We start from the raw sequence: 12,637 nt of genomic DNA, 5'->3' as shown, positions 1-12,637 counted from the left end.
GGAGGGAAATACAATGAGTTGGAGATGATCTGAAGTCAAATATAAAATATTTTAATCTCCTGTTGATGTTCTTTGCAGTTGACCCACAGGATTGGCATGCCTTATCAGCCACAATCTTAAAAATTGTTTTCGAAAAACGACATGTCAGTGTTAGAGGGCTCCTTTTTTTCTGGTTTTCAAACTGACATTAGAATGAGGCCTAGAGAGGGATAGGATGAAAGAGATAGAGAAGAGGTGAAAAAAGGGAACTAAAGCACATCTGCCAGACCATTCAAGTATTTTCAAACTGTAAATAGCTTTGAGAAAAGTCTACATAAAAAGATTGTATTTTTTAATGGAACTTTTAATAGAGTGAGAGAAACTATTAATTCCCTCTGAGTAGCCTTTCTCATGCCTGTAAAGTTGACACAAAATGTGTCTAGTTTTAGGGGGGTATAATGTACACATTTTAAATATATAAATAAAATGATAATAAAAGTCACTATATTATATCAGAAAACCTGTGGACTCTCCTTTCTCTCCATAGATCATTTGATATGGTTACCTGTCCATTTCTGCAAGCTTTCTTTATAACCACCTTAGATGGCAGTCCGAACTGCTACCCTGTGTCACATAATTCTACAAGCACAGTGAAAGACAAAAAAAAAGATATTAACATTTTACTAAACAACATAAAAAGGAATCATGTCATGCACAACCATTGCTTGAACAAAATTAAATAATACTTGGCTAGCCTATATCTTGTCTTTATAAATATATCAACCCGTGGTACACAACATGTACACTCACTATGTTACGTGATGGACATGGAGCGTATTCATTACGGAAACGGTTTAATAACCCAGCGGAAGTAAACAGAGCAAAATAAGAGTTTCTATTGGACTGATTCTGGTACGTCCCTCCCAGTTTCAGTTTGTTTGCTTTCAAGATTTTTTTGCAACAGAATTTGCAGAATGAATATGCCCGACGGCTGCATTCAGAACAAGAAAATACTTAATACAACAGAAACGGTGGTGTTCTGAACAACCAGTTGAAAAAACAGGGAGGGAACTGGGTGGAGGAACACTCTGCTGCCCTTTAAATAGTCACTCATTGCTTCAAGCCACACCCACTAAACAGAGAAAACGTACCTCAAAGTCTGTTCAAGAACGTGTTGGGGAAACATGTCGTTCAGTACAAACCATTCTGCAACGTAACAAATGTATAATCAAACTGAACGCACACCTGCACTGCAACACCTCTCTGGAGATCATGGACATTCATGTTCAGCCACAATACAGTACTTGTAAAATAAGCAGTGCAAATAAATTATAATATTTTACAATACAAAACACAAAAACAATTTTTTTTTCTCAGAGTGAAATGGAAGGGTTTCTCTGTAGAAATGGCACAGACTGAATAGAGAAGCACTTGATTGGGAGGGGGGGGGGGTTCTGTTCATAAAAATACAAAAAGGCATCTGCTAAAACCTGTCCAAAATAGCTCTGTAACAAGGATACCAACTAACATGCTTTCTGGTGATAGAGGGACCCAGGTTTTTCAACCAACGGGTACAGCGGGGTTAGAGGTCAGTGAGACAGGAGGGGCATGTCACTGGAGTTCATGATGAGGCTGGAGTCCAGGTTGAGGCTCTCTGAGAAAACAAGATGAGACAAACAGATTTAAAAACAGAACAGATGAGGACAACTACATTTTCAGCTAAATACCTTTGACTTGAGCATAATGACACAATGTGAACCATATTGATTGAGAGCCAGTGATGGAGCTGATATTATTCACCTTGATCGAAATTGAGCTTGGTGTTGGATCCATCTCCCAGTCCCTCAATGTCCACCAGGTCGCTGTTCACATCCAAGTCATTCAGAGCACTGAGCGTCACATCTACACACAGACAGACAGGGAAAACGTGTAATGTGTTAATAAACGTGCACATTCAAAGTAGCCAATGCATCAGAAGTATCGATTCGATAAAGGGTTCAAGTAATTTCTACAAAAAATGTCTTGGTCTTTTGACTATGGATGAAAATCTAGTCTACTAAATTCCGTATACAAGCCATACTCATCACACAATCCCTGCCCTTTGAGGTAAAGGCCTGTATCATTCCACTCACCTACTGTTTTCTGTTTCTTGATGGCAGGGGGCATAGGGGAGGTGCTCTGAAGCCCTGTTGTCAGGACAACCTGTGAGGTGGGCACAGCAATGACTGTGGGGGCCACGGGTGCTGGTTCAGCTGCCATGGTGACCGTGGTCTTTTTGGGAGAGTCGGAGGAGAGGGGCATCCTGCTGTTCTCATACAGTTTCCTCTTCACTGTTGTCTTTATCTGGGCTCTGCATTAAAACAGGCAATAGATTGGTAATGTGATTTTCATACAGGTTGACAGACTAGATAATTTGCCAACAGATTTATTAACCCCACCAGACATCTTCTTTAGAAAGAAGGTAGTAAAGATGAAAGATCAATGGATGAAAGCGTGGAAAAAGACAGGTAAGAGTGGGTGCAGTATGATAAAAGATAGAGCGAGAATGAGAAAGTGTGGCAGAAAAAAAAAAAAATGGATGGCAAGAGAAAGGGTACAGAAGGGTCCTCACACAGTGCACTTCTTAATCACAGAGCTGATGCTGTTCAGATCATCACCGAAACGCTGCACTGCTGAACACAACATCTCGATCTCCGTCTCTGTTCATTTGGCTCTGGGGAGAGAAGTAAAGAGGATACACCTTAATCCCCATATTGTCATGTGTGTGTGTCTGAGTATACACACTCACCCTGCAGGGCTAGTGTCAGCTACTGGATGCAGCTGCATGGTAAGCTCACCCAGCGTGGTGAAGGCAGCTCCTGCGGCTGAGAAGATCTCTCCCACCTGTCACAGAAAGAGGCATGGACAATTTTAACTTTATATCAATAGTACTGCATTAGCTTAGGGTCGTATGACTAATGCACACCATCATGGTGCCCATGGTTATTAACTAGTAAATCTGTCGATGTGCCCATGAGCAAGGCACTTAACCCTAATTGTTCCAGGGTCGCCATTGTGACTAAACCTAGCCACCGTGACCCCACTCTCCGAGGGTGTCTCGGGTAGAGTTGGGATATGCGAAAAAAATAACATTTAAATTTCACACATGTGTAAAATACACATTTATACATGTGTGAAATAGGACAAATATAAGCACTCACCAAAGTATTATTATTATTATTTGTAGTCAATTTGAGCAGCACTGTTTAAGATCTCTTAGACAGTTCTTACCTTAGTAGAGGCGGAAGTAATTTGGGGCTGCTGCTGACTCAAATCAAATCAAATGTATTTTATATAGCCCTTCGTACATCAGCTAATATCTCGGAGTGCTGTACAGAAACCCAGCCTAAAACAGCAAGAAATGCAGGTGTAGAAGCACGGTGGCGAGGAAAAACTCCCTAGAAAGGCCAAAACCTAGGAAGAAACCTAGAGAGGAACCAGGCTATGAGGGGTGGCCAGTCCTCTTCTGGCTGTGCCGGGTGGAGATTATAACAGAACATGGCCAAGATGTTCATAAATGACCAGCATGGCCAAATAATAATAATCACAGAAGTTATCGAGGGTGTAGCAAGTCAGCACCTCAGGAGTAAATGTCAGTTGGCTCCACTTGGATAGCCAGCTAACTTAGCTAGCTTCCTATCCTACTCAACAACAATATCTTAAGAAGCTAACGTTAGTAAGGAGGTAGCTATCTACCATAGAAGGCGGTACATTTAGCGTTTCAACAATTAACACGACAGAACAAGTCACATAGACTAATGACTTAACAAAGTGTAACTTTTTCGTTCGCAAACTACGTTTAGCTATTTCAAAAATATTTGCTAGTTATAGTTGCTGAATGTCGTCGCGCGAGAGTCGAGAAAGGAGAAGGCGGGGCGTAACTGAGGGCTACTACGGAATGAATCGAGTGTCAGCTGATGGAGGTTAGGTTGACGCTCGTCCATTGAGAAAAGAAAACGACTGTTTTAGATTAGTGTATCTAAATGATATATTTTGGTAGAATATATCAACTAGAAGAATGCCATCTCTTTTATTCTGCGGTCCGAAAATGGCCGCCTGTGGAATAGTGATCAGCATATGGGGAGTCATCATGTTGGTAAGAGCTAGCTGGCTAATGTTAGCGTTACAGACAGTAGTACTGTAGTCAGTATTTCCCACCCCCACGCTTGCAAGTAAAGTATCTGCTAACGCTAGCTAGGTGTCAAGATGTTCCACGTTTCAATATCAGTCAACAATCAGCATATTTGATAAGACACCTATAGCTGATTGTGGGCTTAAGTAACTTGCCTTTTCCAGAATTTGGTCATTATAGCTAGCCAAATAAAATAACAGTCTGGTGTTGCTAGAACCTCTCTTCTTGACTAACTGTACGGGTATGCTAGATATAGCAGTGAAATGAATTGGCTGATGTTTGATGACAGATTGTGTGACTGAGTTTGTCAATCGACCCTGTATGCACAGGATGTCTCTACTGACTCGGCCCTAATTGACCCTGTAAATACTCTTGACTAGACTGAATGTGGATAATGCAATACATATGTATAGTGATGCACCGATATGACATTTTTGTCCAATACCGATATCCTTTATTCCCCCCCCCCCAAAAAAAAAAACGATGCCGATATTTAAAATTTTAGCGGCCTTTTAAGCATTTTAGTACAGTTAAATAGCTAACACACACACATGGACGCAGCGGTCTAAGGCAGTGCATCTCAGTGCAAGAGGCGTCACTACAGTCCTTGTTTCGAATCCAAGCTGTATCACATCCGGCCGTGATTTGGAGTCCCATAGGGCGGCGCACAATTTGCCCAGCGTCGTCCAGGTTTGGCCGGTGTAGGCCGTCATTGTAAATAAGAATTTGTTCTTAACTGACTTGCCTAGTTAAATAAATGTTACACACACCACACTGACCAAAAAGTTGTTTTGTTGGCATTTACATATGCCCCATTACCAGTAAATCATAATCAAAACCTATTTCTTTCACTTACTAGCTGTGCTGTTTCGTTGTTCATTAGTTCAGTCGCTTCATTCTCACATACGATTTATATGGAACGCCGTTTGGGTATTTGAATTTAAAAAATATACTATTTAACACTATTTGATGTGACATAACACTATTTGACGTGTCAAATAACACTATTTTACGTGTCAAATAATACTATTTGACCAATCAGGACCTGAATTTGACAGCACATCACATAATAATTTAAAGCGTTCATAAATGTTTTATGTAGTTATTACACATTGATTACACTATCACTCGTATTTCATATGTCACAACGATTCATCGATAGTATGCTATGATGCTGGTAAAGTTGTCTCGCGCACCTACAGTGCTGGTCATAAAGAAAGCTAGCTAGCTCATGGATGCAAACAATGTTCTTCCCCAAAAACATAGCAAAACAACATAATCTGTTTCAGTAGCAATAGTTAGCTAGCTAACTATATAGCTAGGTGTCATCATCTAAAATAACCCTAATTTCTAAGACAGTTAGAGACAAAGTAGAGTCGCAATTCAACGGCTCAGACACAAGAGGTATGTGGCAGGGTCTACAGTCAATCACAGATTACAAAAAGAAAACCAGACCCGTCGCGGACCAGGATGTCTTGCTCCCAGACAGACTAAACAACTTCTTTGCTCGCTTTGAGGACAATACAGTGCCACGGACACGGCCCGCTACCAAAACCTGCAGGCTCTCCTTCACTGCAGCCGAAGTGAGTAAACCGTTTAAACGTGTTAACCCTCGCAAGGCTGCATGCCCAGACGGCATCCCCAGTCGCGTCCTCAGAGCATGCGCAGACCAGCTGGCTGGTGTATTTACGGACATATTCAATCAATCCTTATCCCAGTCTGCTGTTCCCACATGCTTCAAGAGGGCCACCATTGTTCCTGTTCCCAAGAAAGCTAAGGTAACTGAGCTAAACGACTACCGCCCCGTAGCACTCACTTCCGTCATCATGAAGTGCTTTGAGAGACTAGTCAAGGACCATATCACCTCCACCCTACCTGACACCCTAGACCCACTCCAATTTGCTTACCGCCCCAATAGGTCCACAGACGACGCAATCGCAACCACACTGCCCTAACCCATCAGGACAAGAGGAATACCTATGTGAGAATGCTGTTCATCGACTACAGCTCAGCATTTAACACCATAGTACCCTCCAAACTCGTCATCAAGCTCGAGACCCTGGGTCTCGACCCCGCCCTGTGCATCTGGGTACTGGACTTCCTGACGGGCCGCCCCCAGGTAGTGAGGGTAGGTAACAACATCTCCACCCCGCTGATCCTCAACACTGGGGCCCCACAAGGGTGCGTTCTGAGCCCTCTCCTGTACTCCCTGTTCACCCACGACTGCGTGGCCGTGCACGCCTCCAACTCAATCATCAAGTTTGCAGACAACACTACAGTGATAGGCTTGATTACCAACAACGATGAGCCGGCCTACAGGGAGGAGGTGAGGGCCCTCGGAGTGTGTTGTCAGGAAAATAACCTCACACTCAACGTCAACAAAACAAAGGAGATGATCGTGGACTTCAGGAAACAGCAGAGGGAGCACCCCCCTATCCACATCGACGGGACAGTAGTGGAGAGGGTAGAAAGTTCCTCGGCGTGCACATCACGGACAAACTGAATTGGTCCACCCACACAGACAGCATGGTGAAGAAGGCGCAGCAGCGCCTCTTCAACCTCAGGAGGCTGAAGAAATTCGGCTTGTCACCAAAAGCACTGACAAACTTTTACAGATGCACAATCGAGAGCATCCTGTCGGGCTGTATCACCGCCTGGTACGGCAACTGCTCCGCCCACAACCGTAAGGCTCTCCAGAGCACAACGCATCACCGGGGGCAAACTACCTGCCCTCCAGGACACCTACACCACCCGATGTCACAGGAAGGCCATAAAGATCATCAAGGACAACAACCACCCGAGCCACTGCCTGTTCACCCCTCTATCATCCAGAAGGCGAGGTCAGTACAGGTGCATCAAAGCAGGGACCGAGAGACTGAAAAACAGCTTCTATCTCAAGGCCATCAGACTGTGAAACAGCCACCACTAACATTGAGTGGCTGCTGCCATACATGTAAAAAATGTATCACTAGCCACTTTAAACAATGCCACTTAATATAATGTTTACATACCCTACATTACGCATCTCATATGTATATACTGTACTCAATACCACCTACTGCATCTTGCCATCTTTATGTAATACATGTATCACTAGCCACTTTAAACAATGCCACTTAATGTAATGTTTACATACCCTACATTACTCATCTCATATGTATATACTGTACTCGATACCATTTACAGCATCTTGCCTATGCCGTTCTGTACCATCACTCATTCATATATCTTTATGTACATATTCTTCATCCCTTTACACTTGTGTATATAAGGTAGCTGTTGTGAAATTGTTAGGTTAGATTGCTCGTTGGTTATTACTGCATTGTCGGAACTAGAACCACAAGCATTTCGCTACACTCGCATTAACATCTGCTAACCATGTGTATGTGACAGATTTGATTTGATTTGAGTTCTTATTTGATTAATGGTGGTCGGACCCATCTATGTAAAGCTAACCACAATAAGAATTAGCCACAATAGTGGACTTTGCGGTTAGCCTTCAAAATAAAAGTATGGGATAATTCTACTATTTGTATTAATTTCCATCAGTCAATGACATATTATTATTTTGAAGGCAAACTAAAAATTCCACTATTGTGCCTTATCCTTATTGTGGCTAGCTTCACAACACATAACCCTGTCCGGTCAAGCCAGATGAAGCTAGCTGGTTGCTTATAACGTTAGCTTTGGGCAACAGGGTTAAGTAGCTGGCTAGCTATTTATTTTCATGAACTAAAGTTCAATTTCAATTGGTGAACAACAAGTGGCAACTTAGCTAATACTTACTCACAAGGATTCCTAAATCATTGCTAAGAGTAATGAAAATAACTGCAGTTTCTACTGGTCATTGTTTTCAGGCTGGTTGTATTGGTGCTAGCAAGGTACCAAGCTAAAGCTAGCTACCCCAGAAGTTGCGGTCGAACAAATGATGCTTTATTATCAACCCGGTATTGTAAACACATCGTTCCTGGCCGGTGTTTGCTGACTTTTTTGTACAGCTTTGACAGTGCCACTGTATCTTTTTTGACATGCAAAGACCCAAACGACGTTCCATAGTATGTATGTCATGAAGCTAATAGCAGTGACGCTATCACTATGTAACTCCGGTAGGGCAACATCGGAAAAATAGCGCACTTGGTAGTGTTAACCAGTGCTCGACCAGTCGGCGAAAGCCAACATCACCTATGACAGAGAAAGGTTGATTGTCAAGGGCAATGAATTCCATTCTTTTGGCTTTAATGGATTTTGCCTTTGAGTTGTCTCACTGAAATGTTGGTACTCTTTCAAATGACTACTTGACTTGTTGACTGCTCGATCCACACAGCAGACATTGTGGGCTAGTTTAGGAATGCTGTGTTGCACGTACAGAGCAAAATTTTACGTGGTGTCATTACGTCATGTACCTTCGTTATATAGCTATGCACGTCAGCTTTGACATCGGTTTTGCACATTGGGCGTAAAACTAGACATCGGCCAATACTGATGTTGGCATTTTTAGCTAATATTGTCCGATTCCGCCATGTTCACCGATATATCGTGCATCACTACATATCTATCATCTTTTTGTATTGCAGGTGATGTTGGGGATCTTCTTCAGTGCAAAGTCTGCTGTGCTGATTGAGGATGTGCCCTTCACTGAGGAGGACATCCGCAATGAGTAAGTGGTGTGAAAAAAAGGGACCATTAGGTGCTTAGTTTGACTACTAGTGTAGATGCCCTTTGAATTCACTCTTTGTAAACCATCCCATGTTGCCTCGCTTGGGTTGTTTTCCCCAAAATCATCTGTTTGGCTCATCTCTCTCTGCCCCACAGTAAGAACCCTCCGGGAACCATCTATGGACTCTACAACCAGGTGGGCATCAACTGCTTCATTGCAGCAGCCATCTATGTTGCAGTGGGGGCGGTGTCACTCTGCCAGGTCAGACTCAACAAGAGGCAGGAGTACATGGTGACATAAATTCCCCTGAAGCATCAGAAGATTATACACACACTAATTTAAGTTCTCAAGGGAAGCAACCTTATAAAAAGCTATTTGTATAGTAAAACATTGAACATAAGTCCTTTCTGTTATGCTATTGATTGAAATGCTATCATTCTTTGTATTTGCATACAACTATTTATTGAATTGACCTAAACTGTAACCCATCAATGCTAACTGACAATATTGATAATGATCAATAAAAATGTAAGTCTTGTTCCGCTCATGGACCAAACATTACATTCATGCTAGATAACTGACCACAGATTCCTAGATGCAACTCAACAGACCACTACAGTTACGGAAATATGTAATTATCTCCTCTTTCAGCCTGAATTGACAGCAAATTGATAGATGGTCAGTGTCTGTCAGGCAAATCAAGAGATATGTCAAAAATGGCTAAATATATTTTGTGTTTGTGTTTATTTATGTGCTGTTGTGAATTGTATGCTGTAAAAATATAGGGCCTGGATTCAGTCCATATCGCGGAAGATTCATGTTAAAATGTAAAGGTAATTTCCGATTGAGCCGACATGCAGCGTCAGAGATACTTTTGAGGAGATGGGGAAGCTCCATTTGAATCGTATTAACGGCCATTGTATACGTTGCCCATGCGTCGTCAATGGGCCGTGCAGTGCATTCTGGGCAATTTTGGCACAATAGGCCCTATTCTCCAGGATGTGAATGGGAGTCAATTGGGTGCTAGCGCATCCCAATATTAGCATAAATGTTGTGAACAAGAAGTACAACATTACACATCTTTTCAGAGATGTGAGATAATCAACTTGTTCTAGGCTCCCGAGTGGCACAGCGGTCTAAGGCACTGTATCTCAGTGCAAGAGGCGTCACAACAGTCTCTGGTTCGAATCCAGGCTGTATCACATCCGGCGATGATTGGTAGTCCCATAGCCTTGCACAATTGGCCCAGCGTCGTCCAGGTTTGGCCGGGGTAGGCCGTCATCGTAAATAAGAATTTGTTCTTAACTGACTTGCCTAGTTAAATAAAATAAAAATACATTCTCTGTAATATCTTATAGCTTTGGAATCGTGCCATTACATACTTTCTAGGAAAAAAGGCCGGTTTCTCAACTCATGCCGCATTCAAAACAACTGGGAACTCAGAAATCTCAGACTTCAAGACAACTGGGAACTAGGGGGAAAAAATAAGCTCCGACAGGGAAAAATGGTTTTGAATGGTCATCCAACTGGAATTCCAAGTCGGAAACACAGGCATCTTTCTTGATCACCGAATTTCCGACCTGAAAATCACTGATGTCTTGATTTGACCGAGTTCCCAGTTGTCTTGAAAGCACCAACATACCCTGACTTTGAGAAGGGATTGCGTGACGATTAGTTTAGCAACCGCTGGCTGCAGCGTTTCTCAATTCATTACCCAATGGGATTCCTATCTCCTCCTTTCTCTAATATCTCAGGCAGCTGTGAATAGTCTCCGCAAACAGTCCTTGCTAGCTGGGATCCTTGGGACGTCACCCCATTGAAGTTAACATTTTAAATGGTTAGGGTTTAGGGTAGGGACGTCCCAAGGATTTCAATCGAGCTATAACGTGGAACTTCCGCAATACAAATTGACTCCAGCCATAACTGTAATAGTTCTTGTATTAGTTAAATCTGCTATAGTAATTCCTCAGAAAAGGATGGTGTGTAAAATGTTCAAATTAAATATGCATTTATTTAATGTGTTTATTGTATTTTCCCCGGCCTTGCTATTCTCCGGAGTGTAATGATGTGAAAGGATCTATACATGGTACTTTATGTGAAGGACTTCAGTCTCTTGTAGATGTTCCCTGCAATAAACTGGAAGTATAAATTAAATTAAATCGCTTCATTGAATATGATAATAAAAAAATGTAAAAATAAAATTCCAAGGCAACATGAAACAAAACAAGACATATTGCCAAGGCAGTTTAATTTCAAAACAAACATCAAAAGGCACTAGCACACCTGAGCTATGTCTTTTGCAGGTGCATGGTAACAGTTGAATAAAATAAGAAACCCGTACACTGCTCTTGATAGTATCACTGCTCTTTAACAAGCTTTACGTATATGTAAGTAAGCACAATCATGCTGTCTCTTAAGTGTTTGTCCATTCTATTTATCAATTTGACAATTCTAAGAATGATTTTTAAGATTACAGTAAATCAGTTCTTAGTAATATGTATTGATTATAAACAGTAATTATCAGTCATGTCTCTTTCAGCATCTACTAAACGCTCCATAATTACACAGTGTTATTATTACTTAAAAGACAGATAGAAACCCCTTACACCCCACCCCGTGACTCTACCCTTGCCACGGGTGAAATACAAATAGTTTACATCCAAAATTATACACTAGAAATCAGACAGAAATGGAAAGTATTCATGAGAAAATGTGGTGTATCACTTCTGTTCGCCACATCCCAGAAAGGTAATAACCTTTTCCCAGATACATTTTTTACACAAGTCATTACACAATGAAGAAGTTAATGTCGAAATACATGTTAGTATATAATTCTATCACAAGCATGACTTTTCAAGCCATTGGTTAATGGTTAGGTTGCCGAATCTGCACAGCCTATGATCAAACTTTCCAACCTGGAAACATTTTATCATTCAGGTTGGACTTTCATCTTTTTTTAGAGCTGTAATCTTATTCCCTTGTATTTCTGCCTCCACAGAGAGTGGTAACATATCAACAAGTATCTTCTCAACACTTTCATCATGTTTAATCCCAAAGGTCTTTGCCAGGAGCTCTAATACCACAATTAATGTGTTTAGTGTTTCATCATCTCTGCCTCCAGGATCACCTCGTCATTGCACGCAATTGATTGAATGGACAACATTACAGTCTCCGATTTAGCAGCCTGGATCTGCATACAACAGCGGGTAATAAAAGTGTGTTGAAAATGGTTTAGATAACCATATCAACCCTGGTTTCTTTTGTTGAGTTGAGAGAAATACTGTCTTCATACTCACTGGAGTACACATTGGTTATTACCCTGATAGTGTCCCCAATGCCAACCATTGCAGCGCAGCTCACTTGGTCCCCCCCAGAAACAGATCTCAATGGTCAATGGAGTTTTGTTTGGTCTCGTCCTGCAAGGTCAGGAATCGCTGTGCAGTCAGCTTTCGCTGCTTTTTCACTTTCCCAGTCCCCTTAGTTAGAAAAGAGGGGGCAATTCACAAAAAATCACCAAGAAAAGGGTTAGGGTCATATGTCATGTAAAAAGTTATGAGGACACATCTTTAATTACAGTTCCCTGAATGCTCATCTTGGTGCTGGAATCAGATTTGTTGGCATCAGCTATGGAGAGGACTGTCTGATGAATGAGCATCCAGGCCTCCTCAACTAGCCAGTTAGGAACTTCAAAAGGGCTTGTTTTGGAAACATTGCTTCTGCTTGTGACCTTCACTGTGTCGTCGCTCATGATTAGATTCCTTAACAGGTAGTAGATTCCCTTTTGGAAGAAGTCATATCTCTCCTTTCCAAATACAATGACTTCGATACAA

The 12,637-nt window shown here is 41.8% G+C and overlaps 1 protein-coding gene and 1 pseudogene across 1 annotated transcript; one reads left to right on the top strand and one right to left on the bottom strand.

Annotated features, from left to right (window-relative positions):
- Window positions 1-310: 310 nt before the first annotated feature.
- Window positions 311-3,297, bottom strand: LOC129817159 (chromatin complexes subunit BAP18-like; annotated as a pseudogene).
- A 593-nt stretch (window positions 3,298-3,890) lies between these two features.
- On the top strand, window positions 3,891-10,966 carry rnasekb (ribonuclease, RNase K b). Its single transcript, XM_055872121.1, has 3 exons — window positions 3,891-4,114; window positions 8,725-8,807; window positions 8,963-10,966. The coding sequence occupies exons 1-3, from the start codon at window positions 4,037-4,039 to the stop codon at window positions 9,105-9,107; spliced, it is 306 nt and encodes a 101-aa protein (XP_055728096.1). The 5' UTR covers window positions 3,891-4,036; the 3' UTR covers window positions 9,108-10,966.
- The last annotated feature ends 1,671 nt before the right edge of the window (window positions 10,967-12,637 follow it).

Source organism: Salvelinus fontinalis, chromosome 2, assembly GCF_029448725.1.
Source record: "Salvelinus fontinalis isolate EN_2023a chromosome 2, ASM2944872v1, whole genome shotgun sequence".
Taxonomy (NCBI): domain Eukaryota; kingdom Metazoa; phylum Chordata; class Actinopteri; order Salmoniformes; family Salmonidae; genus Salvelinus; species Salvelinus fontinalis.
This window is presented reverse-complemented; position numbering and strand designations above follow the sequence as displayed.